We start from the raw sequence: 18,465 nt of genomic DNA, 5'->3' as shown, positions 1-18,465 counted from the left end.
GTTTTTACTAAATATTAAAGGTGGTTAATGTATCAATATTGCTTTTTTTCCTTATCTCTATCTTGATCATCTGCCTAGGTTGGCTAGTTTTGGTGGACTTGAGGTATGGCCTGGGCACAGATACAATGTGCTGAGATTATGCTGAAAGCAGGATGGTTGTTGGATTCTCTTAATAATACAAAAATAATTCCTGCCCCTCTGTCAGGGCTGCATTTGCTGACTCCTATTCTTATATTTTGTAAGCCCAGATTCTGAAATAGTATGTTGTTGCACTTGTAATTCACCACTCCACTGCATGTGTCTTTTTAGTTAAGGATGAATGATAGTGGGCCTTTGCCCCATATTGCAATGCATACTAACCACACACTGCAGAAGGAAGAGGCTCAACAGGCAGAATGGGGTTACATCAAGGAACGAAACAATTACTTGAAACCTTGAAGTACAGAGCATGGTCTGAATATGGTTAAGGCCAGCCTGGGAGTATTTCTTCTACGTGTGCGGTGTGTGTGCTGGGGTGGGGGAGGCTGTGAAGGGTACAGTGAAGACTGGGAGTTCTAATGGTTTAAGGGTTTGTAAAAAGGAAGTCTTTGGTTATTGATTTAATCCATTCCTCTCACCTCCTCTGGTGGGGAATTGGTAAAGGAAGAAGAGAGAGAGAAGAGCATTAAACTTCAGTTTGCTGCGTGGATTTGCTCAGGTCCTGATTGCAAATATTTGTTTACAGAGATTGTTGTGCCTCAGCTCTGTTCTGTGTAAAACCAAGACTGGAAAACTAAGGTTGGAGAGTTGAGATCACAGAATCACAGGGGTTGGAAGGGACCTCCGGAGATCATCAAGTCCAACACCCCGCCAAAGCAGGTTCCCTACATCAGGTCATACAAGTAGGTGTCCAGGCGGGTCTTGAATATCTCCAGAGAAGGAGACTCCACGACCTCCCTGGGCAGCCTGTTCCAGTGCTCTGTCACCCTCACTGTAAAGAAGTTCTTGCACACATTTGTGTGGAACTTCCTATTCTTCAGTTTCTGGCCGTTTCCCCTTGTCCTGTCTCCACACACTGCTGAAAACAGTCTGGCCTCACCACTCTGCCCCCCACACCTTAGATATTTATAGACCTGGATCAGGTCCCCTCTCAGTCTTCTTTCCTCAAGGCTAAACAGACCCAGTTCACTTACCCTTTTTTCATAGGGAGATGCTCCAGGCCCTTCACCATCTTTGTGGCCCACAGCTGGATTCTTTCCAAGAGATGACGTTCATCCCCATGCTCCACATACACAAAGAGCCCTCAGGATGCAGCCCTGGCCCTGGCAGCTCCTCGTCTCCTAGCGTTCATTGCCACCCGGGAGGACACGTCCCCACCCAGCTCACCTCTGCTGCTGCACGTGCACCCCATGGGGCTCCAGCTGCCTGAGCCAGACAGGTCAGGGAAATGCAAGTGATGGCTGAAGGGATGGGCAGCGAGAGCTGCTGCCAGCAGTGCCCAAAGCACAGCCCAGCAGCCAAGACAAATGCTCGCTCCACCTCCAACCTCACACACACACGCTCAGCAGGAGTCCAGGCATAAGACTGACTGGGCCAGGCTCTGCCTGCGCCCAAAGCTGAGCAGTGAGGGTGCTGCAGTCACAGAGCATCACTTGGTGACATCACAGCCCGTTGCTTGGTGATGTCACTGACCTGCAGGCCCCTGCTCAGCCATGGCGGTTTCCCGCCTCCTCTGCGGAATTCCTTATGCAGGAGGCAGGAGAGCTCTTCCCCCCTCAGGATGAGCCCTGTGATTTGACACCTCCTGTAGCAGATGAGAGAAGGCTCCTCAACTGCTCCCCCTGGTTTGGGTGGCCATAGCAGACCCAACCACCAGATGTCCTTTGTTTGTCTGGTCCCCACTTTGAACCAGGTCACAGATCATCACACCCACAGGTCACACAGACCCCAGCCCACATGCAGACCTTTCTCCTGAGCATGTGTAGCCACGGAATTACAGAGTCAGCAATACTGTCATTGTATGGAAAGTACCGACCCATTATCATGAGGAGAACGGACTGGAAAATTACGGACTCTGTAACTTTGGTGTATAAAAATTGTGCAGGTCATTTTGTGCTTGTGTGTGATCTATGGGAACCCACCCAGCACCCAGGTTTGCAATCCTGAAATAAATAAGCAGTGTCTCTTGTGAGTGTGTGCTGAGTGACTTGTTGCACACCTGGCGGCCAATCTGCTTTTAGGACAACAAAACCAGAAAGGCACAAGCGGGGGCATTCAAGCGGAGCTCGAATTATTCGGGGCGTTTGTGCGCTAGGAACAAAACATTCAGCCGGGCAAGGCCGGACCGCTTCGGAACTGCCCGTGCCCGGAACGTTCGGACTCCGCGCGGAGGAGCACGGACGCGTTTGTTCGCTACACCGCGTCACGCTCCGCCGGGTCTGCCGGGTAGGATGGAGGCGCTGGCGGCAGAGTTGGGCGCCGTGACGGCGGAGCGGGCGGCGGCCCCCGTGAGCGCGGTGGAGGTGAGGGCAGCGGCGGAGGGCAGGAGGCGGGGCGAAACCGCGGGTGGAGGGGCGAGGAGTGGCGGTTCTTCTGCGGCAATAGGGAGACCTGGGGGGTGCTGCTGGCGCCTGGGTGTTGCCCCCGGTCGGTGCTGCGCAGCACGTGGGGCTGCTGAGGTGGTCCCAGTCATCCGTCGGGGTGTTTCTGCTCGTCTGAGCTGACTTTGGGCGGTCTTTTATTCTTTCCTAAGCGAAGTGAAATGTAACTATTGTCAGAAGCCATTACCAGCTGTCACACGTTTGGTCACCCTTTGGAAACCAACTTTTCCCACTGTGTGTTTTGGTTGCAGGAGAAATGGAGGCTTCTACCCGCGTTCCTCAAGGTCAGTGGATGCACCGCCCAGGCGGGAACACCCCGAGCCCTTTGTGCTTCACAGTTCTGACAGGGCAGTGCAGTTGTTTAGGCTCCCACTGCACCCAAGGCCCTCCTCATGGGCTTTATATCAGCTCCCTACAAACGCTGCTGTTGGGTCTGCAGTTGTCTTTGTTGCAGGGAAACCCGGATCTGCATTCTGCAGAGGCTGCAGTGTGCGGATATCTCTGCTCACAAATATCGGAGTTTGGTTGAGCTCAGAGATTGCTTGATTTCAGTGCTACTCTCATAATCTGGTATAAGGTAAAGGCACAGTTCTATTTAAAATGAATTGGCTGTAATAACAGGTAATAGGCAGCTGGGAGTGAGAATGGAAAAGGGCAGTGTGGTGAAGGTGAAGCCTATGACATACATAGGTACCTCTGCAGAACAGTGGCCACCTCTGCACCTCTGTAATCAGTTTCTGGAAGTGCTGTCCCCTTCAACCAGGTATCTTTCAACCTGACTTTGTTAATTCCCTTCCTTCTCAGTGTACAGTCCCTGCAGCCTTTTTTTTTTTTTGTGGCAGCCTTGTAAGTGTGATCCTTGCAGGAAAACAGGGTGCTGTTGGTTCGGTGATACTACATATGAGCAAGTGCTCTCTCTTCCTACCCAGAAATCAAATTCAGATTTATTATGAGAGTCTGTCTTGTCCTTGTGTAGCTGTTCCCTTCTTTATTAACTTCCTTTACACTCCACTTCTCTGCTTTTACTCCGTCTCGTTCTGGCAGCTGCCTTTCCCAGGCTGCAGATCACTGTTTTCTCAAGTAACACAAATGGTTAGTTGTGCTACAAAAAGACAACAGACTGACAAAATATTTTGACATGCAGTCACTGTCTTCTGTTTATATAGCTTCAAAATCTGCTGGGTGCTCACTCTGTGCAGTTCCTGAGTTACTTCTCTGTCTCAGCTCTGGTGTAGACCTGGAAACATATAGTGTGGAACAAGACAGATTGCTCAGGCACATCTAAGAAATTTGTCCACTGAAAAAATTTAACAGTGATCCAAAAGCACTTATAAATGCTTATATTTCAATGTCTGCCTTATATGATCAGTGTTATTAAAACTGATGCTATTTGCTGCATGCATTTTTCAGGTGAAAGGACTTGTGAAGCAGCACATAGACTCATTCAACTATTTTATCAATGTGGAGGTATGTTTTCCTGGTGGGAAGGGACTGGCTGATAGTAGTCAGAAAAAATGAAATGGTTCAGTTCTTTCTTCTTCTTCTTTTTTTTTTTTCAGATAAAGAAAATCATGAAAGCCAATGAAAAAGTGACAAGTGATGCTGATCCAATGTGGTACTTGAAGTAAGCATGAAGCTGGTTTCCCTATCAGGAATAGCTTGCATAAAGTTACATGGGTTTGTTATTGACTGTGAAGTGTTTACAAGCATCAGTGTGGGCATAAATGAAGCAGAGCTCTTGCATACTTTCCTCTTACTTGGACCACATGCACACAGACGCTTAAAGAATAATCCTGATAAGTAGACTTAACTCTGTTGTTAACAATGCTTTATGTCACTATCTTTCCGTAACTTAGCAGTTTCAGATGATGGAGGGGAATCTCTGTTTCCCTTCTTGCAAAGGTAATGTGGGTTTATTTTTGTATGCACAGCTTAAGTTTTAACTAACTATAACACTGTTCAAACACAGTGGGTTACTTTGGGAAGAATCATTGCTTATTGTTAATCAACCTACTTTCACATCAAAGCAAATTCATTTTCTGCTTGTTGTAGAATTCCGTTTCCTTCAGATTGCCTGGAAGACATTTGGCTCATTTTGAGATTGTTTTGTGTTACAGATATCTCAACATCTATGTGGGTACTCCAGATGTGGAAGAAAGTTTCAATGTGACACGACCTGTATCGCCTCATGAGGTACCGATATTTGTGTCTGTGAGGAGCTCTTTGTTTGACCTTGGTAGTGCCTTAGATAACTGCTGCATCTGCTTTTACTTCAAGCACAAGCGTGCCACGTTGTATGATACAACACATGCTACCATGCTTGTAAAAAGAAGCTTCATATTTAAATATCACATAGTAAATCTTCCTAATTGGAAGTTATTGCCCTGACATGTGTGAATAGTTGTGTTCAGTGTTTCATGGCAGTTACGTTTTGCATGTAGATCACTTCAGACCCAGTCTTCTTTGGAAGGACAGCCCTTACAGTTTTTAAGTCTGAGTCAGATAGAGAGCAAACACAGAAACTTTGATCAGTTGGAAGTTGATAATAATATTACAAACTGCAGCAGAACTTTAGTCTTATGGACTGCTTATAAAGCTGTTTTCCCTGTTGTAAGGATGTAGGCTAACAGATAGATTGTGCATGTCCAAAATAAAGACTCTTGAAGAACAAGTGATGCTGTGACTGGAATTAGAAAGTCTGCTGGTTTTGGTAGAATGTAAGCTAGCTTCTTTACATATAAGAAAGAAGAAAAACAGGGCTTGGAACATGCATCTTTTTTCCCATTTTTCTACATACAGCCTATTGTCAACCTGGTAGATCAGTTGTCATTTTGGATGTTTTCTTTTTTATTGTATATATTTCACTCTTAAAATTGGATCTTATTTATTTATTTATTATTCCTTTTCTTTTTTTTTTTTTTCCCATGTAATGTATGTGGTACACTTTAGGCTTTCACAGAGATGTTCTGTGATTGAGAGAGATTCTGTAAAAAAGCCCTCTACTGGTTGTTGCCTCTTGCGCATAGCCACGTTGCTGTATTCTACAACCTGGCTCAGCTCTCATTTAGCTCAATGGAAGTGTTTTAAGTAAGGCCAATAACTCAGCCATCAGCAGTATATTAAATGTAGTAGAGTCCAGCTCACAGTTCTGACAGTTTTTTAACTGACATTAAATCAATACATTTGAACGTGCACAAAATGAGATGAGAAAGATTTTCTATATGTGAATGAAATTGCATGTGAGAAATAGTGGCTAACAACTCAGGTCTAAGAATACAGTAATCAAAATCCTTGTCTGTTGTAAAGTAAGATGATTGTACAAGCAAAAGAAGGCAAAATAAATGCTTCAAAGAGTAGATTCACCCTGAGTTTAGAATAACCAACTCTTATATCTCAAGTATTCTCACTGATGCTTATTGCTAGATATTGTTTCTTTTTTCTTTCAATGGGTTATAGTGTGTTTTATGTGGACAAAGCACACACAAAGAATACTGAAGCCTTGTTTTGCTCAGCTAATACTGATGAAGTGATCTTACACAGTTCTTATGTGAGTTTTGTCAACTGTTTGTACAGATGAATTTGAAGTAATTAGAAATGAGTATGTTGTCAATTACTTTTAAATTCAACGACATTGCCAGGAGCACAGTGGGATCCAGTTTCCTACAAGTCACAATTTTACATCTGCTTGTACACATCAGTATTTTATTACTAGAGAAATTGTTTATTTTTTCATGTGGTGAGAAGCAGTAACCAGTTTGCAGTGATTCTTGAGGCATGTTTTTCTTTACAGATGCATCCTCAATGTGCAGTGTAGTCTTAACTCCCTTATACTAATGCATAATCAATACACAGAAAGAATACACATAGAACCATAAGTTTAGTCATCTGGATCCTGATAAATCTGTAGTTCTGGAGATCAGAGGTATGAAATGTGCAATGAGGTCACAAATGACCTTCTGTCAGTTGCTCTGTTGTGTTCTGCAGATGCGGTAAACCTTGTCTTGCATGAAAATCCAGAAATACCTAAGGGTTAGCAACAGTCATAGAGCCAGTCTGAGGAGAGCAGACCAGAAGGATCAGTATATCAGTGATTGAGTCTTGAGCAAGAGAGAGACAAAGAGAGCATGGGATGTGTTGAGACACTACTCAGCCACCTAACCATAGGACTGTTCTGTTTTTAGTGCCGCCTGAGAGACATGACTTACTCTGCCCCGATTACAGTGGACATTGAATATACCCGAGGTAGCCAGAGGATCATCCGCAATGCGTTACCCATTGGCAGGTAAGATATCAAACTTCTGGTACTTGTTTTTATTTGCTGCTGTGTTGGGAAAAGCTTGCATTGCAAAATAAAGGCAGGCTAACCTCGCTTCCTTCTTAAGAGACAATAGAGAAATCTTGATGAGTAGCTGTACACAATATGGTTGATAGGCTCCATTGCAAAATCTGATTTTTCAAAAGCTTTTGCAAATTGGTCTCCTTCCAAAGAAGGTTATTTATTAGAATTGATATAAAGATGAATGTTGTCTATGTTGTTTGTATTGATATAAAACTAGAGGAAACTATATGAAAGAATAGTAGAGTTGCAAATGACATTTTTTGCAAAATGGGAATAATCATGTTTTCTTGGTAGCCAAAGATGTTTTGTTCAGTCTTTCATACATAAAATGTAGAGATGTCTATGGGAGCAGAGGATGGAATGAGTAAAGCAAGCTCTGGTTCTCCCAGATGAGACTAAACTCTACTTTAAAATTTATTTATTTTAGAGCCAAGGCAAAGTTTTTGGAGAAATGATGAGTATTGTTTACTGATGATGTTTTCCTATCAACTGACTTGAGGGTATTAATATTGTGAAGAACATCTGGTTTCATAAAGATATAATAATAACGTGCGTGAGAAAGACAAGCTCTTAACCATACCAAAAATGCAAAATAGCTGGCAGTTATAGCACAGCTCCATTTAAAGGCAACAAAGATGCCTTGTCTTTTGTAGACAAGATTTTTCAAGGCCAACCCAATGCCGCTGGGTTACTGACATTGTTTAATATGTGACTGTACCAAAGCTGGAATAGTGGCAGGAAAGAGAAGATAGGTACTTAAGAAGCTACACTTCCTATAGTAAGTATCCATCCCATTTGTCAGTAGAACATGATACACAGCAATGCAGTTAGAACCCTGTGCTTCTGTAGCTGTCCTAACATTTATTGATCTGAGTCATTTTTTAAAAGAACACCTAAATTTGAGTTAAGTTATTTTGTGATGTATGCAGTAGATAAAGGAAACTGCAAAAAAAGCATATATTCTCTATTACAAAATAAAGTTATGTCGTAAGTCTGTGAAATAAGGCTGGATTAAAGGGTTAGGTTTGTATTTTGCTTATGTTTTAGGTACCTTAAGTGTGTTCTCTCTTGTAATTGTGATTTTCTTGCAGAATGCCTATCATGCTGCGTAGCTCCAATTGCGTTCTTACTGGGAAAACTCCAGCAGAATTTGCAAAACTCAACGAATGTCCTTTAGACCCAGGTACATTTCCATTCAAGTTCATTTTGAGCAGATGAATATCCCATTGGTATGGTTCTTACCACTGTGAAGTCGTCGTGGGAACGTCTCGAATGTAAACCTGTAACTAAAATGAATCATCAGGCTTTTGAAAATAGCAGCAGGGGATGTTTGTGTTTGCAGATGGAGCTTTCAACCACAAAAGCGACACTCTGCAAGTTTGAAGAAGTTGAGATGTGCATATAACATTGTACAGAGATATATTATAAGGGAATAGCGATGGAGTTCGTTTATGGCATTGAAATGGATCAGGGAAGAGGGGAATAAAACAGTATTCTCCAGAGCAGGAACCTTCATTTGCTGCATTCTGTGAAGCAAGAATAAGGTGTTATATGATAACCTTTAGTATGCAGAGAGGAGATGGAGGGTTCTAACAAGCAAGGTCTTGGCTTATAATATACTGCTTTTGAAGCACATACTGGACTGTGCTTGCTCATGATAGGAAAATAAAGTGACATACTGTTCTGTGCTGGAGGAGCATTAATAGACAACTACAATTTAAGACAGGAATGAAACATTGCTTATGTGCTTATTCCTGAGATTGTCTTCGCTGCAATGCTGAAATACATTTTTAACAGTAATACAAAACAAATTTCTCCCTGGAGTGCTGGAGAGTGCAAGTGAGTAAATTATGGAAGACTTACTCTTTTAATTTGATAACAGGTATCTGAAATGGCCAGTTTTCTTTTGATGTCTTTGTGATATACTCTTCTGGCAGGCAATACAGTAAAATTAATAATTCTATAACATCCTTAAATGAACATGGTTACTTTAGAGGTTTGAGAGTTGTTTTTTTTCAACCTTACAGTATGTTTGACTGAGTTTGACTGAGAGCTCTCTCTGGCCACTTTTATTCTGTCCAAGCACTTCCCAAACACATTCTTAGATCCTGGAGACCAGATTTGAACTTAGAAAAAGTTCAACTTAGTCTAATGTAGTATTCTCCTAGAAATCATAGCTTTTAGGCAGTTTATTCTTTACTTTTTCAAGAGAAAATTTACTCTCCTGTTTTTTCCTTTATTTACTTTCTAATAATTTATATTCAAAGGCATAGTGAAAGAGGTGAGTAAGATGCAGGGATACTGATATGCAAAACCTTTCTTTTCTTTTGAATAGGTGGCTATTTCATTGTTAAAGGTGTAGAGAAAGTCATCCTTATCCAAGAGCAGTTATCCAAAAACAGAATAATTGTGGAAGCTGATAGAAAAGGCACAGTGGGTGCTTCTGTTACCAGGTATGGTAGATGCTTGCAATTCCATGAAGAAAATAAAAATGACAATTAAAGCGTTAGTTGTTGAAGTAGCTGAGTAGTTTTCTCTCTAAAATAGCTTAATGGAGAATAAGTGTAAGTGTTCAGTGCTCCTCTCTTGCTGCTGTCGTTTTGTATGGTTAGATGTCAGTCCCAGAATCTATTAGGAGAGCAGTCCTGTGAAAATCAGTGGGAGTTGCTCATATGCTTCAGTATTCACCCTAGACTAGGAAAAGTGGATTCGAATTTTTAATATAACAAGTTGAACCTCAGAAGTGATGATGTATGACCTCATTTCACAGCAAGTAACATGAAGTCACTGCTGTGGAAATAGGGTATAACCTTTTGTCTGACTGGCTCAATCAAATTGGTGTTAAAACTTCTAAAGGCAATTGAGAAGGAAACAAAATGTTTTTATACTTCAGAAAATGTTGAAAATTGAAAAGTAGTCTAAATCTGGCCTTTCCTCCTCAGCTGAGTTTTATTTATCTTTTTTACCTTTTGGCTTTGTTTTAAGCTGCCTGCTGGTGTACTAAGGTGCTTGTCACTGTTTGATGTCAGGGCTATTTTGTCTTTTCCTAGAGGCCTCCCACATCTCTCCTAAATGATGCTAAAAGTACAACTGAAAGTCTGTTATCTCGTTACTGTTGATGCCACAGTATCTGTGCACAGACTGACATTGCTGGTTGCATCTGGACCAGGGATAAAACCATACACTTACAGATGCTCTTGTAAAGTGTGGGTTTGTGCATGCATAAGCTGAATACTGGCTTTCCACATCACAGATGATAATAGCCCACCATCCTGGAGCTAAAGGGTGGTATCTGGCAGTTGTCATGTAATTTTTCTAAGAGAAAAGCACAATGTTAATTTGTGTAAATAATTTCTCAAGCTTGCTAAGTTTTATGCAGAAGATTCTTGGAGTGTCAGTGCAAACTTAATGTTTCACATAATATGTTTGCTTTTTTAACTTTAGTTCCACTCACGAGAAGAAGAGCAGAACAAACTTGGTTGTGAAACAAGGAAGATTTTACCTGAGGCATAACACTCTGTCAGAAGATATTCCTATTGCTATCATCTTTAAGGTAATACAACTCTTGGTTTGAAAAAATACATATCCATGCTGTAGTCAAAAACGAAGATTGTCTGCAACTCTCAAAAGTTTATATGTACAGAAGGACGTGGCATGGCTGAGAAAAAGAAAGCAAGCTTTTTTTCCCCTGGGATGTCGTCTTTGTTGTCCAGCAAAAAGGAGAAAAGCACTGCTATTTTCAGTAAGGAGAACATTGCTGTGCCAAGACAAACACTTGCTACCCCTTCTTGCTTTGTAAAGTCTCTCTGCCTGTAGTCATGTTGCTGCAGAAAGTTGTAAAGGTTTTCTCTTTTTTCTTGCTTTCTAATGAACTGTGTTGCAACATATGTTAAGGGTTTCCATTTCTGGTTTTGTTTTCCCCAGATCCCATGAACTGCTGAGAAGCTCAATATCTTCTGATTTCAGATGCAGTGACATAGCCATGAACTGGACATATGTAACTTACTGTCATAACCATAAAGATAACTAGTTGCTTTTGGGGAGGCCCTGCCGTTCTTAGACCTAGTCCTAAATCCTTTAAGATGACTAGAGTGGCTTTTATTTCTTGTCAAGAGACTCATGGAGTCTCAGCCTTCAGAATCTCTAGTTTGGGCACGCTCTCTTCAGTGCAGTGAATGTAGACAGGTATGATAGTTTTAAAGAGGTCCCTGGTGGGACCAATGAAAAGACTTGATTCAGTGCAAGAACGGGAGTGAATATGGAGTATTTGCCCTGCCAGTTGAGCTGGTAACAGTATCATGCCATGGCCCTCATTGCATGTGAAACCACCAGAACTATCTTATTTTGCCCTCTGCTTTTCACTTTCATTTTGATTCACTCAAGGATACCTGCTGCTAGAGGGAAACTGAGGGCCTTTCTCCTGGATTCACCAGCCAGCAGAACTTCTATACCTCTTTTACTGTCTTCACCAATAGTGCTTGCTAGCAAACAGGTGCTGGCAATGAGATAATTGCCAGAGGAAATATATTGCCAGCAGAGGTCAGCACTTGCTCACATCATCCATCAAGTTCCTGCCAGCAGTGCTGTGTGCTGAAGTTTGCAGCTACAGGCTTTGTGTTACCACAGCTCTGAGTTGTAGGAATCAGCTTCCTTGTAGAAAGTGCTTTGGGTTTGGTTCTAGAAAGTACCTGGATAATTGGTTCTAGACATGGGAAGCAAATGTCTTATGTCTGATGATGCTAATCACTTGAAGTGGTTAGAGAAAATCATCTGGTCTCCATGATCCATGTTGAAAGAGGCTGAGAGACCATTTGTGGGGAGAAAAGCATGTAAGAGTGTCAGAATTAAATTCACAACTTTTCTGTTATAGGAAAGTGTTAATGTAGCCCATAATCCGTTTGCTCAAGCACCAAACAGCTGGGTTCCACCTTCACTAACAGACTTTTATTACATTTTGTCATGCCCTGCTGGTGTAGATAAATACCTGACCACAGGCACAAGTAACTGCTCAGGGTTATTAAGTCTGAGGAGGTTATGGGTTGGTTTGTGAGTTTTCTGTTTTCTTTTTAGCAGCATTTTACAGTCTATTTGATCACATTCCAACAGTGTGATCTTAGTTATCTACCTGCCTTTATATACTTTTAAAATTCTAGATAAATGTTGCATATTTGTTTTATTTATTGAATAAAGGGTTGCAGTTGTTGGACATTCTCACAGTAGTGCTTTTCACAGCCTTGTATTGATTTGGTCCAGCAGGGAGCTAGATACATTCCTTCTAACTGTTCTGACTGCCTCATTCTTGACTAGCGCTTAATGGATTCATGAGTCATCATTCTCCTTACTTTTTCTTTTAATGGCATGTGAACTTGAGACATCTTCCTTTCACTGCTGATGATTCTCCAGCTGGAAACTAAAAATCCCAATAGGTTTTTAAATTATTAAGAAGACACCACCTTCTGATGTTTTTTTGTTGGTCACTGCGGTAATGTGAATATAGCTTTTATTTAACTACTAGAAGTCAAGTTATGAAGACTCTAGCCCTGAAATTAGAAAATTTCTAACCAAAGGATCCCCTTGTAGCTTCAGCTCTCACATAGCAGTATCCTGCTCAGAACATTTGTTGTGAAAACAAATAGAGTATTAATTTTCAGTAGAAAGGGCATAGAACGTGGATCTTACTTGTTACTAGTAAATATTCCTTCTGTAACGTAGAGTATATCACAGTGTGCATCTGGAAGGGCTGAAGTTAAGTTGTATACACAGTCTTAGGTCTGAAGTTTTGATTGCCTGTGCCTCAATTCCAAAGTGGAGGTAATAGCATCCCTTAGACATTTTCATCTCAAGAGCAAGGGCTGTGAAGTAGAGAGCATTACAGATTTTGGTGATCAACAGAGCTGAGGCCTATAACTCAGAAAGTGCTTATTTTAACTAGAATCTAAGATAACTTTCCTGTTTCAGTCATGATCATGGTCACATCTTGACAACGTTTTATGGCAAGACCTGAACATATGGTTGATTTTCCAACCTTAATGATTGTATGATTCTGCATGTTGTTCCCACCTTTTCTTTCATGAGGAAGGAAGGAGCATGGGAATTGCTAACTCACGGACTGAACCAATGATGGAGTACCTGGTGAAGGGACACAGCGAGCCCTGGTAGCACAGGTGAAAGCAGTTTACCTGCGCGACCAGAAGGGAGTGGAACCGGCTTCCTTAAGCCTCAATTAGGGGCTGGCTGCCACAGGGAAATGTTCTTTACCTAGAAATCCTTCTTTTTGAAGTATTTGGTGAGCCCTGACCTTTGGGATGGGTAAGCAAATCTTTCTTGCTTTAACAGGGTTGTGACCGTCACCCCTTTTAGGGTAATTTAGAACTGGTTATTTGTCACCACCTTTTTATACAGAAGGAAATAGTGGTGTGGCTCTAAAGGTTCTTTAAGGTGGATAGGTAGGGGAACAGGCCTGTGTAGGGTCATCCTAGAAGGAATATCTACCTTGCAGTTTATCCTTAATCATAGTCTGTTCTAAACTGCAAACCTGAATGGGTTTTTCTGCCATCCTGACCTGTAAGAATCTTTGTGATTAACATATTGGAAGATTTAGCAGCAAGTTGTGCTGAATGAGTACATGTAGGCCATGATTTTGTGAAGTTTAATGCATTGATCACAACTAAATAAAATATGATAGATTGCAATAGTTCCTGAGAGTAGACTAGAACAAACTCAAAGTATCTACTCTTTGCTTTTTGGGCATTTAGTCCTTTGTTGCTGTACTAACGCAGATGTGTTTCCCTTATGTTTTTTTTTCTTGAAAGGGATAGAAGCATTTGTGCAGCACACATACATGTAAATGCAGTTTCTGGTTTGAAGTAGTATAAAGTGAACAATTTGTCCCCTAAAATATGTATCTGCTAAGATTTTCAAACTCCTTGTAGTAGAAAGCATTAGACAAAAGTAACTTCCTTACTGAATAAGGTTGCTTTATTAGTTAATATACACATGCAACCAGAGCAATATTTACGGTGTTTGTTGTTTGGATGTATGGCCTGAATTGGGTAGGCTCTGAGCACTGAAGTAAAGGAAGGTTGTGTGCTGCACTAAAACCAGCTGGAGAAGGAAGAGAGTTATATGTAGCCAAAGGCAGGCTTAAAAGCTGAATTTTATGTTACAAGTTGCTGGATGAATTATCTTGAGGTTGTAAGGAGATGCTCTGAGACCTGCAGCAAAAGATGTAAACAGTAGGTTGAGTTTCATTTAAAAAAAAATTGTGTTAGCCTTGGAGCTGTTAAGATGCAACCCTGGAGGAACAGCTGAGTGGTGGTCTTGCTGAACCCACAGAATTATGGGTTTCCATGGCTACAGTTTCATAGCTCGTACCTTTTGAATTATGAAAGCTCCAGACCAATTCTGTCTGTGATGTCAACCTTGAACTTCCCTGACATCTTTTTAATCCAGTCATCTGCCTGTCTCCATTCTGTAATTTAGCCTGATGGACTGCAGAACTACATTCTAGGCAAGTGCCATGGAAACGCCTAGACATCATCATTAAGACACAAGCTGGGGGAGGAAGAACTGGGCTCTCACTCTTTCATGCACACTTCATCGTGTGTACAAGTGTGTGTATCCACACATACACACACAGACTTTGTGCAACGGGATCCTCCCCAGTCCTAGGAAGCAGTTGACCCTAGTTGGAGCACTTTATCCCACTTGAACCCAGAATAATATGAGTATTGTTAATGTTTGCTTTGACTTCTATTGCATCCATTGACTGCTAGCCTTCCAACCATGCTCTTCATCAGCTTGCTGCCATCTCCTTTCTAATCCCGTCACTGCTCTTTCTAAGTCATCCCTTTGCACCATGTCCCTTCTCTCTGTCCCCCACTTTCCTGTAAAATTATTCTTTTGCAGCATTGCCTTCCAAACAAAAACAAACAAGAGAACTTGTGGGTAACTGTGCTTTAATGTTAATTCTCTTCCTGTCAGCTTTGATCAGGAGCACTTCACACATCCTTGATATTTGTCATGGTTTACCCTGTGACAGTGTTCCTGTAACACAAGTAGCAACCCAAGAATATCATGTTACTATCCTAACGATGTTATAAGTTAATTCTGGAGTGGGTTTTTGTCTGGGGGACTTTGGGTTAGTTGGTGTTTTTTTTTCCTTTTGTTGGGAGATGAGTGGAGAAGATAGGACAAATGCAACGCAGGGGCTGAATTTACTAACAAAGAAAACATTATCTCATACCAGTATGTGTCTCTTGTATGCCCCATTAACACTGTATGTAAGTGGATTTGTGTATACAGCTCTGACTGGTTTTTGAGAACATAGAAGAGAATACATGGATTTATTTGTAGGCTGCTACATCAGCATATCTTTCTTAGTTATTTGCCTGAAATTGCAGTTATTACTACTCATAAATTAATTTCCCCAGTTTGTATTTCTGTAACAATACAACATGCGTTACGTTACAGCCTTTCCCACATACAGCTTTTGAATTCTCAAGTGAATTTTGCTGGTGTAAATTTGAACTAGAAAATCTGCAGTGGTATGATGGTATGTCCTGTTTTCATCTGTTTGTTGTCCGAATTTTAATCAGACTATTTGTCAAGTTAGAAGAAATGATCAACCTTTTCTAATTTACAATGACTTTCTATTTTTAAAAGGACAAAAGAACATAATAAAACTGCAGATTGATATTTTTGTTGTTTTTTTCCTTCCCTGCTTGTTCTGTTCACATTTCACGTGATTCTTACTGGCTGGTTGCCTTCTTACCTTGAATCTGGTGGCAGGAAATGAAGCAATGCCTTATCAACTTGTATTTGATGTGTTCTAGGTAAATGTGTTCCTGGTATGTGTGCCTGGAGTGGTAGCAAGAATTCCCTTGATAAAATGTTGTTCTTATTAAAACTAAGTGTAACAATAGTATTGGTAGTGGTTCTTAAACAGGTTTGCTGGTTACCTTCTAAGTTCTAGAAGCATGGAAAATGACTATGATGAAGCTTTCATGCTTTGATAGACTTTCATATGAGACTGATTCTCAACTTGTGATGGATTTTATTTACTTCTCAGCTGAGGTTTTGTTTTGTTTTGTTTTTTTTAACTACTATGTGACCTTATTTGAAAGGATGAGGTACCATAGTTGTATCTGAAAAATAGTCGCGTAAGTTAACTACAGTCGTATCACACAGGCAAGTTCTGGTTCTGAGAAGTGCCTTGAGATCAGTGGTATGACTACCTAATAGGAATGAACTGGGATGAACCACTCTTACCTGGTTCAATTAACTGTCTTGATTTGGCACTCAAATTTGTCTGAGATAATGGAATAGTGGTCTGTGCTTCGCATCAAAACGGAACCATTCTCACGCTTTTAATGGGTTGTGCTATTTTTGTGCTGCTTTTAATTTCTAATAAACCACAAGGTGAAGAGATAAAGTTCTAAGTTAAAAGAACTTCAGCCTCCTTGTTGAGAAAGAAAGAAGAAAGGAGAAAAAAAGAAAAAGCTGGGTACTTCACAATTGGGGCAGCAGTTCTGCAGAGGGATAGCATTAGTGAGACATTAGGCAAAATAACACCCCATGAAGGCAAAAAGAAGGAAAGGTATTTGTGCATTTTTGAGGAAAATTTAGCTTTTTTGGGACACTGCCAGTTTTTAATGAAAACCAGAATGCAGAGCCTACATAGGCCATTATTTAGAATGGTCTTTGTAGCTGGCAGTTTGAAGAACAATATGAATGCAAACGTAACTTCCTCCCAAACTTCTGAGAAACGTATTATAAGTCAACCAGAAGAGGTTTAGTGAGATTATTCTGTTTCTTGATATGGCAGAGCTCCAGACAAATGTGTGAAGGGGGAGCTTTAGCACCATCTGGAATCCACAAAGGCCTTCACTGCTGGCTGCCACCTTGAAACACTTACTGATAGAGAGATTTTTTTAAACCTGTTAAGCGCTTTCTTAGTTTATTAAGCTTTTTCTGCGGTATAAAGCCTAACAAGGTGTCCAAGGATCACTGAAATAATAGAATGGCTTTCAAGTGGAACTGTGTAGTGAAGTCATCTTCTAAATGCAAAGAGCTGTAGAAGAGGTATATTGTAAAACAAATTCTCCAATAGGACGTGCTGTATCGTAGACAATTGCATTTGCAAAATTGCTTGTGGTAAGAGACCATGTGTAATCTTTTAAGTAATTTCACCTTCCTTTGTTACAGATTCTGATTTGGTTTTGTTTTTACACATGTAGGGTGGTTATTTATTTTTCTCAAAAGAGGTGTGGAATGTAACTCCTGTCTAAAGAGTGTGTGTGTGTGTTCTTGCTGCTTATCAAGATTTCCATTTCGGGTTCTTCCATAGCTAAAATATGTACTGCCAGTGCCAGATGGCACAGTTTCTGAGGGAAGAACTAGCTCTTGCTTAGTAGTAATGCAGACAAACAATACCAAATTAGCATAAGCAAATGTCAGTGAGTAAACATAAAGCCTGTGCTGTTTCTGTCTTTTCTTCTTTTCCTAGGCCATGGGTGTTGAAAGTGACCAAGAGATTGTACAGATGATTGGCACAGAGGAACACGTGATGGCTGCATTTGCTCCTAGTCTGGAAGAATGCCAAAAAGCTCAAATTTTTACACAGATGCAGGTGCATCTTTTCTTTTTGCTAGTAGCCATAAAATCTAAAGATGATGATACTGACCACTTTGTTCTGTCAGCAGTCCACATACACTTTGTTTTTTTGCAGAGATAATTTAAGCCAAGGACTTTTAAGGCAGCAGGACCTGTCGAAAGTTAGGCTTTGCTCTGAAATGTTTAACTGAAAGGAAGCAAAGGCAATAAATTCTTTGTTTTCAGAAGCCTAGGGTTATGTTGTAATGCATGTGAAAAGTAGTGACATCCTTAAGTTCAGAGTGCACATCACCGTTTTATACCTAGATGAACCTCAGCAAGTACACAAAAGAACTGGAGATGAAAAAGTCTAATGAGATAAACTAGATGACTTTGGTATTTACACAATCTTTTTTCTTATACCTACAATCATAGTAATCATAATCTTTCAACACTTTCAATTCCAGATGTTATCAGCACAAGATAGGCAACACGTATACATGTATTATAATCATAATCATGTTCAGTTCTTGAGATTTTTTTATTAGCATCACTTATGTAGTTTTGTGTTTTCCACCTTGCTTGAAGTTTGTATTGTCTGTAGCTTGTGGCTTTGCACTGATTGATTAAGGAATGCAAAGATATGTGTGTTTTTATAGGTTACAGCTCTGATATTAACTGAAGCTAATTCCTTCACTTGACAGGCATTGAAGTACATTGGAAACAAAGTACGAAGGCAAAGGATGTGGGGAGGCCCAAAGAAAACGAAGATGGAAGAAGCACGAGAGCTGCTAGCATCAACTATTCTGACCCATGTTCTTGTATGTAATGTTTTCTTTATCTGCAGTAGATATGCATGGTTATTTTTAGAGATGTGGCAGTTTCTTTCTTCTTTGTTCTGTAATGATGTCTGTATGGCTGTGATGATATAGCACCTGAAAAGTTCTCACACAA

The 18,465-nt window shown here is 40.7% G+C and overlaps 1 protein-coding gene across 1 annotated transcript in view; it reads left to right on the top strand.

Moving 5' to 3' along the window:
• The first annotated feature begins 2,356 nt into the window (after positions 1–2,356).
• The window catches only part of POLR3B (RNA polymerase III subunit B), a 67,900-nt gene continuing 51,791 nt past the window's right edge, over positions 2,357–18,465 (top strand). The window contains exons 1-11 of the mRNA XM_031600054.2: positions 2,357–2,501; positions 2,831–2,863; positions 3,990–4,046; positions 4,139–4,203; positions 4,697–4,772; positions 6,761–6,861; positions 8,010–8,101; positions 9,254–9,371; positions 10,363–10,471; positions 17,426–17,548; positions 18,216–18,332. Of these exons, the coding sequence (XP_031455914.1) occupies positions 2,430–2,501; positions 2,831–2,863; positions 3,990–4,046; positions 4,139–4,203; positions 4,697–4,772; positions 6,761–6,861; positions 8,010–8,101; positions 9,254–9,371; positions 10,363–10,471; positions 17,426–17,548; positions 18,216–18,332 (963 nt within the window). The 5' untranslated portion in view covers positions 2,357–2,429. The remainder of the gene's footprint in view (positions 2,502–2,830; positions 2,864–3,989; positions 4,047–4,138; positions 4,204–4,696; positions 4,773–6,760; positions 6,862–8,009; positions 8,102–9,253; positions 9,372–10,362; positions 10,472–17,425; positions 17,549–18,215; positions 18,333–18,465) is intronic.

The sequence above is a fragment of the Phasianus colchicus genome, chromosome 1, assembly GCF_987193195.1.
Source record: "Phasianus colchicus chromosome 1, bPhaCol1.hap1.1, whole genome shotgun sequence".
In the NCBI taxonomy this organism is placed as follows: domain Eukaryota; kingdom Metazoa; phylum Chordata; class Aves; order Galliformes; family Phasianidae; genus Phasianus; species Phasianus colchicus.
Note: the sequence above shows the minus strand (reverse complement) of the source record. Positions and strands in the feature narration are given on the sequence as shown.